Source organism: Lepisosteus oculatus, chromosome 8 (assembly GCF_040954835.1).
Source record: "Lepisosteus oculatus isolate fLepOcu1 chromosome 8, fLepOcu1.hap2, whole genome shotgun sequence".
In the NCBI taxonomy this organism is placed as follows: domain Eukaryota; kingdom Metazoa; phylum Chordata; class Actinopteri; order Semionotiformes; family Lepisosteidae; genus Lepisosteus; species Lepisosteus oculatus.
In genome coordinates this window covers 50,651,276-50,667,017 of record NC_090703.1, presented here as the reverse complement: position 1 = coordinate 50,667,017, position 15,742 = coordinate 50,651,276, and the positions used below count along the sequence as shown (strand labels likewise).

Below are 15,742 nucleotides of genomic sequence, written 5' to 3'. Positions count from 1 at the left end.
ACAGATGGATATGTGCTGAAATTTGTCATTTATAGTGTGATGCAGAAATGTTACCTCATGTAACGATCCTGGTGCAGGTCCTTCTCCAATTATTCCCTGTAAAAAATCTATACTCAGAGGCTGAGTATTTCCTAAAGTTTTTTTAATGGTGAAAGTGTCTCAATTAGTGCAGCTGAGCCCAAGCCTGGATACGGCCTCAGGGTCCTGCATCAGGCTCATCAGTGCCGGCTTGCGGAGAATTTAGGATTGCCGGTAGTGAAAGTTTCAAGAGGAATAAGAGTTTCACTGTGATCTGTGGTTCTTTTGTTTTGTTTCAAGCCCCCTGGAATCTTTGTTTTGGCCTTTTGAAACGGAAGCAGCTCACAGTATCGCCAGTAGGCACGCCCCTGCGGGGGCCGATTCATGAATAGCCTGACAATGGCTGCCAGGAGACCTAGTGGTTAAAACCACTCAGGTGTGAATAGCTGTGGTTTCGGGGTCACGCGGGAGGTCCACAGTGCGGGGTCCCCAGCTGTGCGCTCGTCAGCAGCCTCAGTGTGTCCCCTGTGTTTGCCAGGAGAGCGCCGTACCCCGAAGAGGAGCCGGCCCGGGCCGGCACACAGCCTGCGGCGCCGAAGGAATGCTGCACTAGCGGCAGCGTCGTGCAGGTAACACCGGCTTCCGCTGGGGGAACAGCTGAGGGGGGTTTCAGTCAGATGGTCGAAATGTCCGTGTGTGAGACGAAATTCGAGTTCTTAATATGCTTTGTTATTGCTCGCTACTTGCATTACACTGAGAGTTCGAACCTGCATCCTGAACCAGCAGAAACAGCTTTCGGGCCCACATTTATAATCCCAAAATGTTACATTTGTCAAAGCAAAGACAGACAAATTCCCCCTATTTAAAGGGAAGCATCCAAGGATTCCTTTAAAAATGCCTCTGTATTCTTATTCTGCATTGTTAGCTGACTGCATCAGTCTCAGTTGGTTATAACAAAAGCATATTCACCGTATACTGCAAGGGTCAAAAAGACCTTGGTGAGTGCGTAAGGTTCAGTGATATGAGATGGAGCTGTGCGAGTGAAGAGTGAAGTGAAGCGGGTATTCATGGTCACAAACAGCCAGATGTTTGGATTTTGTGCCCTACATTTTGTACCCAGGTAAGTCTATAGAGAACGAAGTCTTGCTGGCAGTGATGACCTGGAGAGTTCTCAGTCACACAGCAGGGCTTGCGCTGAAGCAGTCCCTGGCGAAAGAGCTCCAGGCCGAAGTTTTCCATGTGCTGGTTTCTGTTGTCCAGGTGGATGCCACCCAGATGAACGCAGAGGTCAGCGCTTCGAGCAGGTCTCCGGAGAGGATGGTCGGGCAGCCCCCGCCGCCAGCGCTGCCCCCCGAGCTCCAAGCCGATGTTCCCCTCGGCCAGCAGTCACAGCCGGGCCCGGCTGCCGAGCCCAGGGGCGCGGACGTCTCCTCGAGAGCACCCCCGCAGACACAGCCCCCCCCGGGCAGCGGCGCCGGGGGGCCCGTCTCTCCTGCGCAGCTGTGGCCTGTGAGAAAGATGGAGAGCGCGGACGTGTGTCTGGGCTCCGGCGCTGGCCGAGCGGCCCCGCCGCTGGTCACGCTGCCCCTGGGCTTCCAGGGCGCCCCTCTCTTCAGCCCCCCGCACACCGTGGCCTTCGTGCCCCCCACGCCCGTGTGCAAGATAACTCTGCCCACAAGCACGGCCCCCCTGGCGGCTTTGAGAGACCCCCTCGTCGCCCAGTTCGCACCGGAATGTCAGCTGCAGAGCTCAGGTTCCGGCCTGACCCCCCCCCTGCGGACCCTCCCTTACCATTTCCCCCTGGGCAGGACCCTCACGCCCGAGCCCAGATCCCCTTCCGCCGCGCAGAAGTCGAGCACCAAGCTTTCCACGGCGGGACCGGAGCTGTGTTCCGGCCCGGACTCGGCGTCTTCGGCCCCGCTCGCTCTCCCGCTGAAGCAGCCGGCTCTGTCACTCTCTCCTCACCCTCCCGTCTGCTACAGCCCCACCGGCTCCCTGCCTCTGAGCCACACGGCCGCACACAGCAGGCTGCTGGGCCGCTTGGAGAGCAGCACCCCCCACCCCTACGCCGACAAGCCCCCCTTGGCGTACGCTCGCTTAAAGTCCCCCCCGATGGCCCTGGAAGAGCTGTCTCTGGCCCCCTCTCCCGAAGACAGAGACGTGCCCCTGGATTTGTCCACGAAGTCCAAGCGTCAGAAAACCACAATGGATCTAAGCAGAAACTCGCCGATGAGGGAGCTCCCCCTAGTGGAATCGGGGCAGAATGAGCTGGCGTCGCTGAAGTGTCCACTGCCAGCCCAGGCCGTGAGCTTCGGGCCTGCTTCTCCTTACCCCATCTTCCCAGACGTCCTGAGAAACGGTGCCGCTCTTGCAAAGAAGCCCGTTGGGCTTTTGAACTCCCAGGTCCCAGAAGCCTCTGCGCCGTGGGCTAAGAGCTCCGCGCAGGGCTCCCTCAGCAGCCTGCCCGGGACGTACGTGGGCGTGGCCAGTCCAGTCCTGGCGGCCACCTTGCGCAGCAAAGACGCAGCTTTTGTGGACGACCCTCAGAACATCGCCAAGCAGGAAACCATCTCCATCATTGACCAAGGCGATCAGCTGCTTTCTAAGGGAAAGAAGGCAACACCCAAGACGAAAGACATCCACCAAGCCCAGACGAACAAGCACCCTAACAGTAGCCTCCCGGGAGGCAGGCAACAGTGCCTGCCACTCAAGACCAACATGTTACCCATAACTCTGTCTGTTTCTGCTAATCTCCTGGCTCCCTGCCAGATAAACGGTGGAAACACCATCTCTCGGCCAGCCGACACACCCCTGTTGCACCTGCCGAGCTTACTTCCCTGCTCTGGTGTATCCGTGCCGGAGAAATCCATGCAGGAGAGCCCCCATGTGAGGGCCGGGGGGGTCAGCGAGGGCGGTCTCCTTCACCAGAGCCCACCCAAGGGAGAAGAGGAGAAGTGGGACAAAGCCAAATCGCCGTTGTCCAACCTGGAGTACATAGTGAAGCACACAGCTCTGGAGACGTCCTCGCGGGCCTGTGAAGCCGCCTGTGATCTGGCCACTGCTGACACCAGGGAAACGGAAGCAGTCCCTTTGCAGGCTGGGGGCCAGGAAGCTGCCTCTAAAGAGCCAAGCGTGGCGGAGAGCCCCCCCTCCAAAACGCCAAAGAGGCTGGAGAACGCCAGCCCGGACAGGCCTGCCTGCCAGCAAGACGGGAAACAAGCTGCTGACCTGGAGGTGGCGAGCAAGGCCCCCGAGGAAGCGCAGTGCGATGGCGAGAGCCCCACCCCGAGACACCGGGGCCCAGGGGAGACTGCGGGAGCGCAGGAGGAGAGGAAGGTGGAGCACCTCTCGCCCTGCGTGAAGCTGGAGGGCATCACCCTGTCCATGCTCAAGGGCCAGCGCGCCGCCGGGGCCGGCCGGGAGAGGAAAAGGAACGGCGCCCCGGAGGCACGGCAGGCTCCCTCCGGAGGCAAGGACCGGGGCGGCCAGTCCAGGAGGACCCAGGAGCTGCCGTCCCCAGGTCCCGGGAGAAGGATGGAGAAGTCTGCCAAGAAGCAGGAGACGGACAGCGCGGTGGCAGATGAGGACCATCGGCCGAAGAAGGTATTGCGGCTCTCGAGCCGATTTGTGTTTTATTGTCCCCTCCGTGCGGTAGTTTTCCAGAGCTCCATTTCCTTGCCTTCTTGGAGGAAGGCAGAACCAAACTGGAATAGTAACCATTGCCTGAAAGACAGCGTTGGCATCTTAGAGTTTGTCCGGCTTTTCCTCTGTATTCATAGCATAGTGCTTCACATTACGAGTGTGGCACATAATGATCTTTTGAGGTAATTAAAAAGCAATTACCGTATCAATTAAAATGAGGAGAGTTCTGTAAAATCGTGATACCCTAATAGTGATCATGTTGATATGGAGGCAAATACTCATCAAGTATTTAATTCCTCATTTTTATGTAACACTTTGGGGATTAGAAAAGGATTTTGAAAAAAAGTACAACTTTGAAATGCAACAAACAACATTTTTATTTATTGTATTTATTTTTAGATCTTAAAAGAAAATAAAGGGCTATTTTCATATTAAGATATATATTGCCACCTAGGGGTGACACGGTAGCACTGTGGTTAGCACTGCCCCCCAACGGCATTGGGACCCCGGGCTCAATGCCTGGGGTGCCAACTGTGTGGAGTTTGCACGTTCTCCCTGGGCTTCCTCTGGGTGCTCAGGTGACCTGGCATCGTCTGTGCCTGTGTTTGCCCTGTGGTGGCCTGGCGTTCTGCCCGGGGTGTAGCCTGCCTTGCGCCTGTTGCTGGCCTGGATAGGCCCGGGCTCCCCCCATGACCCTGAACTGGATCAGTGGTTAGAGACAGGGGGACGGGTTGGCCCAGCTGCGTAGAGAGTGCGCTCCCATCACACACACCAGGCGAGCTCTCCAGTGGGGAAGTGGGGGGGCAGGTGTCCCAGCTGTCGGGGGCTGACGGAGGAGTTTTTGTGTTGCAGAAGAGGAAGCGGTGGGCAGCTGTGCCCCAGGAGAGCCCGCCTGAGGTGCCCTCGTGCCCACAGAGCGAGGGGCTGGGCAGGAAGCGCAGGAGGAGAGGGAGTCTGGCACACAGGAGCGCGCCTGCTCCCGGTGCAGCAGGTGAGCATGGCAGGGCCAGCGTCTGGGTGCACCTCGGGCTCTGTGCTGACGTCTGTTTCTGTTCTGGCTGCTCTTTAAGGAGAGCCAGGGAGCCTGTGAGGACTGGCGCAGGTGACTGCTGTATGCCCAGTGCTGGTTCACGCTAAGCCACCTGGGTCACCTCTGTCTGCTGGAAAATCCCGATGTTTTAAGTAGATGCTTCATTTGGGCAAGTGTGTCATTTACTGCAAGAGATTTATAATTTACAGGCTGCGGGAAGGGACTTGTAGATTGTTTTATTACGAGTTCTGTTTGACACCCGTCGATTTGGATTCTCGGGTGGTCTAGCCGCTCGGCCGGCCCCTGTGCCAGCGGAGGTGGCTGAGCTCTTGACCGGCGCTCTCACTGACGGTGGTGTAGCTCACGGCTGCCTGACTGGGGGCACAGGCTCAGGGGGGCGCCCAGGCAGTCACTCCTGACCGGGTGACCCTGGAGGCGGTGAAGAGCCAGCCCCGAGGGGACCTGGCTTAAGCCATTCAGGTAGCGCTGCTGCCTACAAGAGGCTGTTCTGCCAGGAGGGTCATATATCTGCTCGCAGCTCATCTCCCCGGTGGAAGGTGGCCGTACCTGTCCTGAGTGTGAGCGCAGTGTGGAAACTGACACTCCTGTGTCACACAGATGGCCTGGGCCGCTCGTTCCCGTGCCCCAGGAGCAGCGAGGTGCCCGTCTCCCTGCCGAGGAGCCCCGCCTGGATGAGTAGGGAGGGGGGCCCCGCAGAGAGCACCCCCAAACTGAGACGGGGGCGGCGGCGAGTAGGGGGGGCTCCCCGGGACGACTGGAGCTGCTCCCCGCCCCCGCCCCTCCGCCGGCCCAGGGGCCGCCCGCGCTCGCGCTCCCGTCCGCAGCCGGAGCCCGGCGGGTGGGGCGCGGCGCCGCCCGGCGAGCCGGAGGCCCCCGCCCGGAGGAAGCGCAGGAGGCGCCGCAACCGGAAGTACCAGAACGGGGAGTACATCACGGAGCGGGACCGGGCCGAGGAGGAGGAGGCCGAGGAGAGCTGCGTCACCACACGGCAGGCCGCCCGCGCCGGGGCAGGTACGGCACAGCGCCCCCTAGCGCCGCGCCGCGCCGCTCCTCTGCCAGGGCAGCGGCTGGAGGCGGGGTGGGAAACATTCAGGCAGCCTGGAGTGTAAAAGCTGTGTTGACACCTGGTTCACAGAGATGCCTTTTAACGTCAGAGGGGCTGAGTATCTCCACCGAGTTACACGCGCGTCATTTATCACGTTCGAGTTCATTAGCATTTCTTAAAATGCCAGTAACCCGGCTTTCAAAGGCTCAGGGGCAGCCCTTGCCGGTGAAGAGGGATGACTTGATATTTCTGCGTTTTTGCTCGCGTTATATTTCCTCCTCTTCCCGGGTGGCTGTAGTTGCGTGGTGTTTCCCCCCTCCCCGGGTAGCGTGCGGGCTGTAACGCGCTCGTCTCCCTGCAGATTCCCTCCCCCGGCGCTGCGCCCCCCCGCCGTGCCGGGGCCCCAGCCCGGACCCCGCGCTCCGGAGGGCACTGCCGACGCGCTCAGGGGCCCTGCGGCGCTCGGAGCCCGCCGGCGAGCCGGAGCCGTGCGACAAGCCCTCGGGGAAGCGCAAGTTCAAGAGCAAGCACCTGGTGGAGGCGGAGGAGGAGAGGAAGGTACGCTGTCCGGAGAGCTCTCGCACGGAAGCAACAAAGCACAGATGCGTGGGAGGAAAAAATGCTGCTTGGCGTTAAAAATATAAAATAGATGTTTTTTTCCCCAATCATTTGCCGTTTGTTCCAAACTTCAGTGATCCTTTACAGTAAGCAGTGGCAAATCAATTGGCATGTTGATTCTTAATACGGACCTGGGGACTTAATTTTAGTTTACTTTCAAGACAATCTGTAGTAACGCATAGTGCGTTTTCTGCTTGAATTCTTGTGCAGCCAAAAGGTGGACTTTTTTAAACTTTGCACTAGAGTAGAGCTACATCGCCCTCTTCTGGCGAGAACAGTAACTACAGGCTGTAAGAAGGATGCGGACGGGTCTTTGTTTCCGCAAGCGGTGTTGCCCCGGGTTTCTCTTCCTCGTTCCTTACGCCGTGTTTTTACATTACAGGTCAAGACGAGACGAGGCAGCTTAGGCAAGTGCTCAGCCTCTCTGCTGGCCGCAGCGGAGAGTCCCCCCGCGAAGAGGCCGGTAGGAACGGGCTGCACCCTGAAGGGGGCGTCCTCCCCCTCCCCGGGCAGGAGAGGGAGCTCCGGGAGGAGGGGGGGCCCGGAGTCGACGCCCCCCCCCGGCCGACCCGCCCCCCCCGAGGTGCGCAGGCTGATTGTCAACAAGAACGCCGGGGAGACTCTGCTGCAGAGGGCGGCGCGCCTGGGCTACCAGGTAGGGCTCCTGGAGGAGGGGGCGGGCCGGGGCTGCTGGAGTTCTCAGCGTTGGGAGTTATTAAGACCCGACGAGTCTGACAGGAAACTACGAGAAGCACCTGAATGCAGAGGCTGCCACTGCGCTGCGGCCTGAAACGAAGGGGTTGGCTGAGCAGCGAAAGCACTGGCTACACTGGACTGGTCTTTCATGAGCGTTATCATCCATAGTCCAGCGCCGGTCAGCTCCATGCCTGCGCAGCTTCTTTCTTTGAGTTTTCTTCAAGTTATTTTTATCTCATGCAAGCGAGAGAGGGGTTGTATTGTTTTTAGCTGTGGTCAAGAGCCAGTCCCACTCCTGCTTCTTTTGTGACCCCTCTTTCTCTCCCTCTCCCTCCCTCTATTCCTCCCCCTCTCCCGTCCTGCAGGAGGTGGTGCTGTACTGCCTGGAGAAGGAGGTGTGCGAGGTCAATCACCGTGACAACGCGGGCTACACGGCGCTGCACGAGGCCTGTGCCCGGGGCTGGGGCGCCATCGTCGCGCTGCTGCTGGAGCACGGGGCGGACGTGAACTGCAGCGCGCAGGACGGCACGCGGTAGGCACCGGGAGGGGCACTGCGCCGCGCCAGTCGTGTGTGTCTGCTGGGTCGGGCCGCACCGCCCACAGCACTGTAGATCTGTGGCAAAGATTCAGGACAGCGCTGCGGTTGTTAGTCGTAACAAAACTAAAAAGCACCTGAAGAAGGCTCCACAGCCGAAACATTGTGTTTCCTTCTTTCTCTTTCCAGCAGGGAATAAACCTTTTTTATAACTCACAAAGTAAATGCAAAACAAAACAGAGAGCTGCTTGTTCCTGGTAAGAGTCACAGTAACAAGGGGCCCAGAGCACAGGACAGGAATCTGGGTGACCATGCAGACCCACTGCCCAGTCAGGAGCAGAACCCAGAATAACACAGTTTGCCACTGTGCGACAGGAGAACTGGAGTGCTCGTCTTGAGTTTCACAGATCGGTACAGCGAGGGTGTGGTGCCTGTCCCAGGTGTGCGTGTTGATGATTACGACTGTTTTCGCAGCCCGATTCATGACGCGGTGGCCAACGACCACCTGAACGTGGTGCGAATCCTGCTGGGTCACAGCGCGGACCCCACGCTCGCGACGTACTCCGGCCAGACCGCGCTCAAGCTGGCCTCCAGCCCCACCATGAAGGCTTTCCTCACAGGTAGGCGCCCTTGCGGTGTTGTTAAGGCTCTGGTGCGTCTCGTCCTTTGTTACACGGAGTATCGTTCTGTGCAATGTCCGCGATTTACATGACAAGAGTGGGCTCAGGCCTCTGCAGGTGTGAAGGACAGCCCCCTGGCACCCTGGGAGGCCTCCAGCTGAGTTTGTGCCTGTGTCTTCATGGTTTCATCCCGTTCTGCTCATAAACTTGAATGATCGTCCACAGGAGCCGTTTAGCTAATTGTTGTTTGCCCTCAGCTCTTGTGCAAGAACCCCAGTCCTCTGCCTCTTTCTTTAGCATTGGAAAATGCCCTCTGGCAACTCTCCTCTGAATTCTTTCCCTTCGACCAGCAAGGATTTTCCCCTCCAACTCCCTGCTGTCGAAAGTGGGGGAGTTCCTTGTGTTCCACAGACCATCTTTGCTCATGGACACCAGCAGATACCTGTCCGTGCCTCCCCCATCTGTGTAATGTGCGCTGTGCTCACTCCCAGACGCTGGACTGCTTCAGCACAAGGCCATCTCCTGTATGTCCTCAGCAGAGCACGAGTCTCAGAGGAGACCCGGGCCAGGAGGCTCTGGGGACCAGGCTTGGCCACCACTGTGGGGATCCTCTGCCTCTCTGCCTTTCAGACTGGGCTGGGGCAGTGCCTTTGGGCTTCGACTCGCTGCTGTTGTCACTGTACTAGAGCAAGTTCCTCTGCAAAATGCACACTTTCCACAGCAGCGTTCACATACCCTGGAGGGGTGATGCAGCTCTCATCTGCAGGTCTGTAGGTGCACTGGTATCCAGCAAAGCCACAGCGATCAGTCTGACCCGAGCCCACCTGAGCCCAGGGGTGCTCAAACCACACTGCGAAGGTCAAAGACTCAGAACGGTGTTGTTTGGACTGTAGAGTTCTGCCCACACTCTGAGCACAGGCCTATGCTGGAGAGCCCCACCGTCGACACTGTTATTTATTCTGAAACTATTAATTGGGGGAAAATTATTTGTTAAACTGGCCACAGATGGTAACTGCTTTCATTGCCGTGAGGGGCCTTGCTAAGGTCAGCGAGTTGAGTGCAGAGCAGACAGATGACTGCAGGAACTCTTTCTGATCGCTTCCTCTCTCTCGCAGAGTACTTTGCTGATCTCGAGGGTCACAGCGAGGACGATGCCAAGCTTTGCTGGGATTTGTACAGCAGCTCTATGTTCGGTAAGACATGACTGTCTTCTGTTTTTTGTGCCAAGTGAGGTTATAGGCAGCAGTGTGGAGCAGGGGTGAGGGTCGAACTCCCAGCTGTGTGAATGGGTGCAAATGAGGCTGATTTGGATAAAAGTGCCAGTGGAATTAGGAAGAATATCTTCCCATGCAGGCTGCTGCTCTGCTGATACTGCTTGAGTGTCCCTCCCTGCCCCACCCTAGTGGAACTGCAGAAGATGACGCTGGTGCTCAAGTCTGGCCTGGTGCCATATGGTGTTTCTGATTCATTGGCATGGAATCTTATTGTGATTAGTATCATGTAAAAGTCAAAAGCACCTGCTTGTTTATTATCTATGTTTGATTATCCAGTTAATTAAGATTCTGTTCTTTATTAAAGTTATCTTTATTATTTAATATTTGATTGTTTTATTAAGTCCATCCTAATGTGAACCAGCTGTGCGAACACAGTACTACTAGAGGAAGAGTATGGATTAACACCGGCCGTGGTCTGAACGACAGTCATTGCTGCCCCTGTAGAGCAGAAGTAAAACTCTCACCTCCTGGAGCAGTAGCTGAGGAGGAGTCTGGGATGGGCTGTGAGATGCCATCTGTCTGTCTGTGTGCTCCAGAGACCAACCAGGAGGTGAACTGGGACTTCCTGCTCTCCCCCCCTGAGGAGGAGGAGGAAGACAGGGATGCGGAGGAGAAGGAAGACTGCTTCCTGTTTGAGTTTTCCACAGAGCCTCTTCTGCCCTGCTATCATGTCCAAGTGACCCTGTCCCAGGGGTGAGTGGCTGTGTGCTGGTCCAGCTGTGTGTCCTGACCAGTGTGTGACAAACTGTTACAGACTGTTTTACTCCCAAGTTCATGCTTTTATCTTTTTTTTTCAAATCAGGATACACTGTTGTCCAATAGCTTACCTGCAGTGAACAGTGCAAAATAATGTAAAGCCCGAATGAATGGTTACGGTGTCATGCCTTCAAGCACATAACAGCAAGCAGAAGGAGCTGTACTGAGCTGAACTAGGAGATTATTTCCTGCATTGAACTAAGAGATGTGAGCTGGGTGAAAGAAAGGAGACAAGATAGGCTCTCTTTATTGGCCAGATACAATTTCTCGTATTAGGAATTTGTCTTTTCGCAAACCCCAGCTTGCTCTCCATGAGACACACAGACAGGGAGAGAAGCTGGGGGTCAGAGAGCAGGTTTGGCCATTTATACGGCACTTCTGGAGCAGCTGGGGTTTAGGGCCTTGCTCAGGGGCCCAGCAGAGTAGGATTCCTCTGCCGTCTGTGGGACACGAACCAGCAACCTTAGAGCTGGAAGATTGTTTCAGACTGAGTTTTGCTTCCATTCACAGCTGTCTTGCTTCTCTCTCTGTGTCTTCAGCTTCTGCAATTGGCTTCTCCTCTCCGACGTCCTGAAGCGTCTCAAAATGTCCGCGCGGATATTCCGAGCGCGATACCCTCACCTGGAGGTTGCCAGCCTCCCGCAGGCGGAGTTCGTCAGCCAGGTGTCGGTCAGCCAGCTCATGTCTGCGCCCCAGGAGCTGAGGGACAGCAGCCTGGAGCTGGTGCGCTGTGTCCCGGAGCTGCAGGAGCTCCTGGGCTCCTCCGTCCAGGTGCTGAAGGACGAGCCGGCCGAGCTGTAGCGCCGGACTGACCTGCTCAGGACAGGGGGGCAGCCACAGGCCAGCTGGACAGAAACGTCGCTCTGCAGCTCTTCAGGTTGAGCTTTTAAGACAAAGGCGCAAAACCACATTTTAAAAAGTTTTTTTTTTTAGTTTCACCTCAGGGCTCCAGGTGGAATTTTTATATGAGCCCAGTGAACGTTACATTTTTGTTTTTCCGAATTCAACTGAATGTTCTCGGACGGGGATTGTCCTCGGTCCCCCGCAGCCCTGAGTGGTTAGCGAAGAAGCGGGGGTCCAGCCCGGTCAGGTGGGCCTGGGCAGGCCGCAGACTGACCTGTCCCCACGATCAGAGGCCTGGACTGCGTGGACGGGTTCTTCTGAAGTACAGGGCACCTGCTGGCCACCGCTAAACCGATTGTATCTGAAGAACTTGACCTCGGTGATCTTCAAGTCAGGCTTTGCGGTCGGCTCTGGTTTCTCCTGCGTTTTCAATAATTTAGTATTTTGGTGAACCACAGATATGCCCACACCTTACCCCTGGCCACACGCTTTCTTTGAAGTGAAGTGACTTGCAAAGGTTCCAGATTCCTGGGAGTGGCCTGGCGGAGCTGCACAGCTGACCGGGCGGCTCTGGGCTGGTTCTCTGTGCCTGCAGCACCTCCGGCGTGGCTCTCCCGGCCACCCCTCCTTACTGCCCTCAGCCGCTGTGACTGTCCTGCGAGTCCAGAACAAGAGAGCATCTGTGTCTGTGAACGGGTGGACTTGGAGCTTTTCGGAGACAGACGTTGCAGGACGGTAGGACATGTTGGTTCTCCTGCAGATGCCCAAAACTCTGAGCTGCGTACTGAATCTGGAGGATCATGGGAAGGATAGGTGACCTCTGACCTTCCCATCCTTTTCCTGTTCTAATGATATTGCTTCTTCCATGTCTGGTGGAAACTTTTATTTACTTACAGTGTTTGGTTTGTTTCCTTGGCTTAATTTAATAGACTTTGTTATGATTAATATATTTTCCTTTTTTCTGTGTGTGTAATATGATTTAATAAGATTGGTTTGTATGGTTGGTGCTGTAAAAATGAAACATTATATATATATAATTTTTCCTTGGTTCAAAGGTTTTTGTTTTTTTTTCTCATTTTTTTGTGTTTCTCCATGCATATTTTAACAAGCAAAAGTACAGTTTTATTGTACTGGTGCTAAACTAGATTTTGTGTTTGACAATCAATGGATTTCCTTTCTGAAGTTTAAAACAATAAATGATATTTAAAAGAAAATGAATATAGAAACAACACAAGGACGTGCGTTTTCCTGCGCAGTGTCTCTCGTCACTGTGCGGGCTGGCCGCGATGACGTCACGCCTCGTGGGCGTGCTGCTTATGCGCTGGTTAGGAATCGAAGGAGGACAGGCAAATTAAGCATTTTTTTTAAAAAAGGAACAACATACAGAATAAAGCATGGTTGTTAAGTCTTGCTTGTGGTGTTCTTTATATCAGACGATAGCTATATATACATGCAGTAGTGTCTTTTCGTATTAGCTTGTTAGGTGAGGTTAGTGATTTTTGAAAACTAATTCTCTATTTGCGGTGCAGCCAGTACGGCTCCGCTTACACTATTGCGATCTGACCCAAAATGCACCGCCACTGTAACAAGGCAGCGTCTTAATCGTGGCCACAAGGGGGCGCCAGGCATTCACATTTACGAAATTGGCGCTTCATGAAAACCTTAGAATACCAGAAGAAATGGATCTGACAGTGACCATTTTAATATTGCTAACCTTTAAGTTCCCGTAATTTGCATTGAGGCATAGCAGGACAAAAACCAACCTTTTGTTTGCTTGCTAAAAGACAGCAAAAGGAGAACTGCGCCATGCTAACCGAGTCCCCTGCTTTAGCCAAGTGGCAGGAGCCTGTCAGGCAATGGGCTCAAGGCAGGGTGCACACACATTCCAACCAGGGCCGGTTTTTCCCAGAAGTAACCTACCAGCATGTCTTCGGACTGTGGGAGGAAAGGTTCTCCTTTCAGAGAAAGCGCCTTTTGAGTTCAGTCTCACAGGTTTTACAGTTGTTTCTAAACCAACAGCCACTTCGACCACATGAGCGCATTAATTGACTCAATTATCTGAGGATTGGAATGTAGCTAAACCCAATTTTCCTGAGGCAGCTGTGAGTTTGGAGGGGCTGTTTTAATAGTGGGAGTAACAAATTCTATCGCAGTTAAAAAAAACTAATAATAACAGAGGGTGCGAATCCCTGTGCTATTCGAACACTACTGAAATGCATTAGAGAGCATTAGAGTGTGCAAAATACTGTAGATCACAAATTGTATGTTTAACATACCCCCCCGAAAAATTCCTGATCCCCTTTATGTCAAAATATTTCTTTTAGGAAGAGGCACAGGACCTGGCTTCAGAGAAATGGAGGTGTAATTTTTCAGAAGTTGTTTTTTACCCAAACAATATTTTCTTACACTACCGTAGCAGGTCTTATAGACCTCTGTCATTTGTAATGAGCTCGCAGTAGACTGGGCTTGCCTCCGGAAATGAGGGGGCAGTGAGTTACACAGCACTGTCTGTAGTGCTGGACTAGGTGGGGACTGGAGTGTCCATCACACTCTGTGGCACTAGTTAATCTCACCTGTTAAGGTGAGAATTCTCCTGAGCAGGAGAATGTTACCACCCTTGCGCCACAACAAACAAACATATCTTTTTAATTTAAAACTTTTATTTTTCAAATAATCTTTTTTAAAAACTGTTATCCTGCTCAGGGCCTTTCCGCAGTGCCCACTATCTTTGAGACCTGGCTGGGTGAATGAAGGCCTTTGTCAGATGCTGTGTTGGGGGTTGTTGAAAGTGGAGATCCTTCATGATAATCACGTCATGGCAAAACCATGTAGTTAATATTGATTTTATTTTTTTGCAGCTCAAGTTATGAATGTGTACTCTTCAGTGTGCAGCCTGAGGAAGCTACACTGTATTTGTTGCAAAACAAATTAGTACTAGCAGTAGCGATTTGTACTAAGTACCTACACATTTCAAATATTTGCTTGATGTGTAGGTTTAAAGGGTTTGTAACAAAAGAGGAAAGATTTATATCTAGAAAAATGTATTTAATCATTAAACATGTTGCTTTTTAGCTCTTTGAAGGAACAGCAACAAGATCTTTATAGTCGGAGGCTGTGAACAGGGAGAGGCACTGTAGCTGTCTTTCATTGTACCTGAGCTCTGCCTCTCCAGTGCTAATTAATGACTTAATTCATCCAATTGCTTGTTTAGACTTTTATTCAACTTTTTTTTTCAGTCAGCCCTGGGTGTCACAAATATTTGACTTGAAGTGGAAAGTACAGTTTCCTACTTCAGTGTACAGAACTGGGCACAATTCTCCTTCACTTGCTAGCTGTTATTTCTGACTAAACAGCTCTTAGTTAATTAGATGCTGATGGTCAGACACAAGTGGGAGATGCTGAATCAGACAGTGGGCATTTTTTCCTTCTGCAGGAGTCCAACTGGTTACATTTCAAGCAGTACACCTGACTGGGGGTGGTTCTGAAACCCAGAAATTGGTACCGAGTACAGTACAAATTCTGTTTGATCTTAAATGAGCTGAAAAGCAAAATTTACAAATGAGCCCCAGATTGAAACCTGAAATCAGTGAGCCTGGGATTAAAACACAGATGGGGCAAAAACCAGACGTTCCTCCAGGACCAGGGCTGGGAACCACTGTCCCCATATTCAGCTTGATTCTGCAGGTTAGTGACTAGAAGCACACGTTCTCCTGATGTGTCCTTGTTCAGGAATAATTAATAGTATAAATACCCATCCGTAGCTGTGCACGTGAAGGGCCTCAAACTGCACGAAAGGAGCAAGGCATGCCATGGTGTATTTGTTATTGACCGATGAATGCAATCGTGTGACAGTTTGCTTTTGCTGAACAGTCCGGATTGATCTGGCCCAGACTAGTGAACTGGTTACCAGGCAGCTAGTGTCCGCTTGTGTTTGTGTACTGGATGTGGTGAGGAAATCTGACCCTGTCAGATCGCTTACTGCTCTTCCCGGAGGAGGAGGGATCAGGCGTGAAGACCCCGTGGAACAGCGGCCTGGCTGCACTCCCTGACCTGCGTGGCGGGGGGAGATCGCAGGGGGTTTCTCCTGTCCCGACAACTGCAGCACAGCAGCTGTTATTAGTACCGTCCCAGAGGCAGGGATCAATCGGACAGCAGTCGGCTGCTCCCAGACACACAGGTCTTCCAGGCCTGCGCTGGAAACCTCTTTCAGCACCTTTGTTTATAGCGAGCATCTCCTTAATAGTTTTATTGGGAGTGCACTTCTAAGAATAAGGAGATAAATAAATGCATCCGGGGAACATGAAATACAGCTTGGGTATCGTATGTCATCCCGGCAGCCTGCAGATCCTGTCTCTCGAGAGTTTCAGGGTACGTGAGCAAGATTGTTTTCTTCTTATTGCCGCCTCAGTCCAGTGACATCATCTGAGGCTTCCAATTTCAGAAGGACCCCCCAGTACCAAGCCCCCCCCCCAATTCTTGATTTCTGGTTGGCTGACGCATCCGGACCAGTCACTTTGGATTGGCTCGGAATGAGGGCAAGCCTCTACTAGTTTGTCACGTGCTTTTTACGATGGGGGAAGAATAGTTTATTTTTAATAAAGGCTCAACTTTGCAAAGCTTGCAGAAGCCCAAGGAAAGAGAGGC

At 53.6% G+C, this 15,742-nt stretch overlaps 1 protein-coding gene across 7 annotated transcripts in view; it reads left to right on the top strand.

The window, feature by feature from the left end:
* Window positions 1-12,506, top strand: part of bcorl1 (BCL6 corepressor-like 1) — a 29,156-nt gene extending 16,650 nt beyond the window's left edge. For all 7 annotated transcript variants that reach the window (XM_015351750.2, XM_015351751.2, XM_015351749.2 and 4 more), the window contains exons 3-13: window positions 557-647; window positions 1,279-3,621; window positions 4,513-4,651; window positions 5,309-5,722; window positions 6,118-6,314; window positions 6,757-7,029; window positions 7,436-7,602; window positions 8,080-8,225; window positions 9,341-9,418; window positions 10,036-10,192; window positions 10,795-12,506. In XM_015351750.2, coding sequence (XP_015207236.2) covers window positions 557-647; window positions 1,279-3,621; window positions 4,513-4,651; window positions 5,309-5,722; window positions 6,118-6,314; window positions 6,757-7,029; window positions 7,436-7,602; window positions 8,080-8,225; window positions 9,341-9,418; window positions 10,036-10,192; window positions 10,795-11,056 — 4,267 coding nt within the window. In that variant the 3' untranslated portion in view covers window positions 11,057-12,506. The remainder of the gene's footprint in view (window positions 1-556; window positions 648-1,278; window positions 3,622-4,512; window positions 4,652-5,308; window positions 5,723-6,117; window positions 6,315-6,756; window positions 7,030-7,435; window positions 7,603-8,079; window positions 8,226-9,340; window positions 9,419-10,035; window positions 10,193-10,794) is intronic.
* The last annotated feature ends 3,236 nt before the right edge of the window (window positions 12,507-15,742 follow it).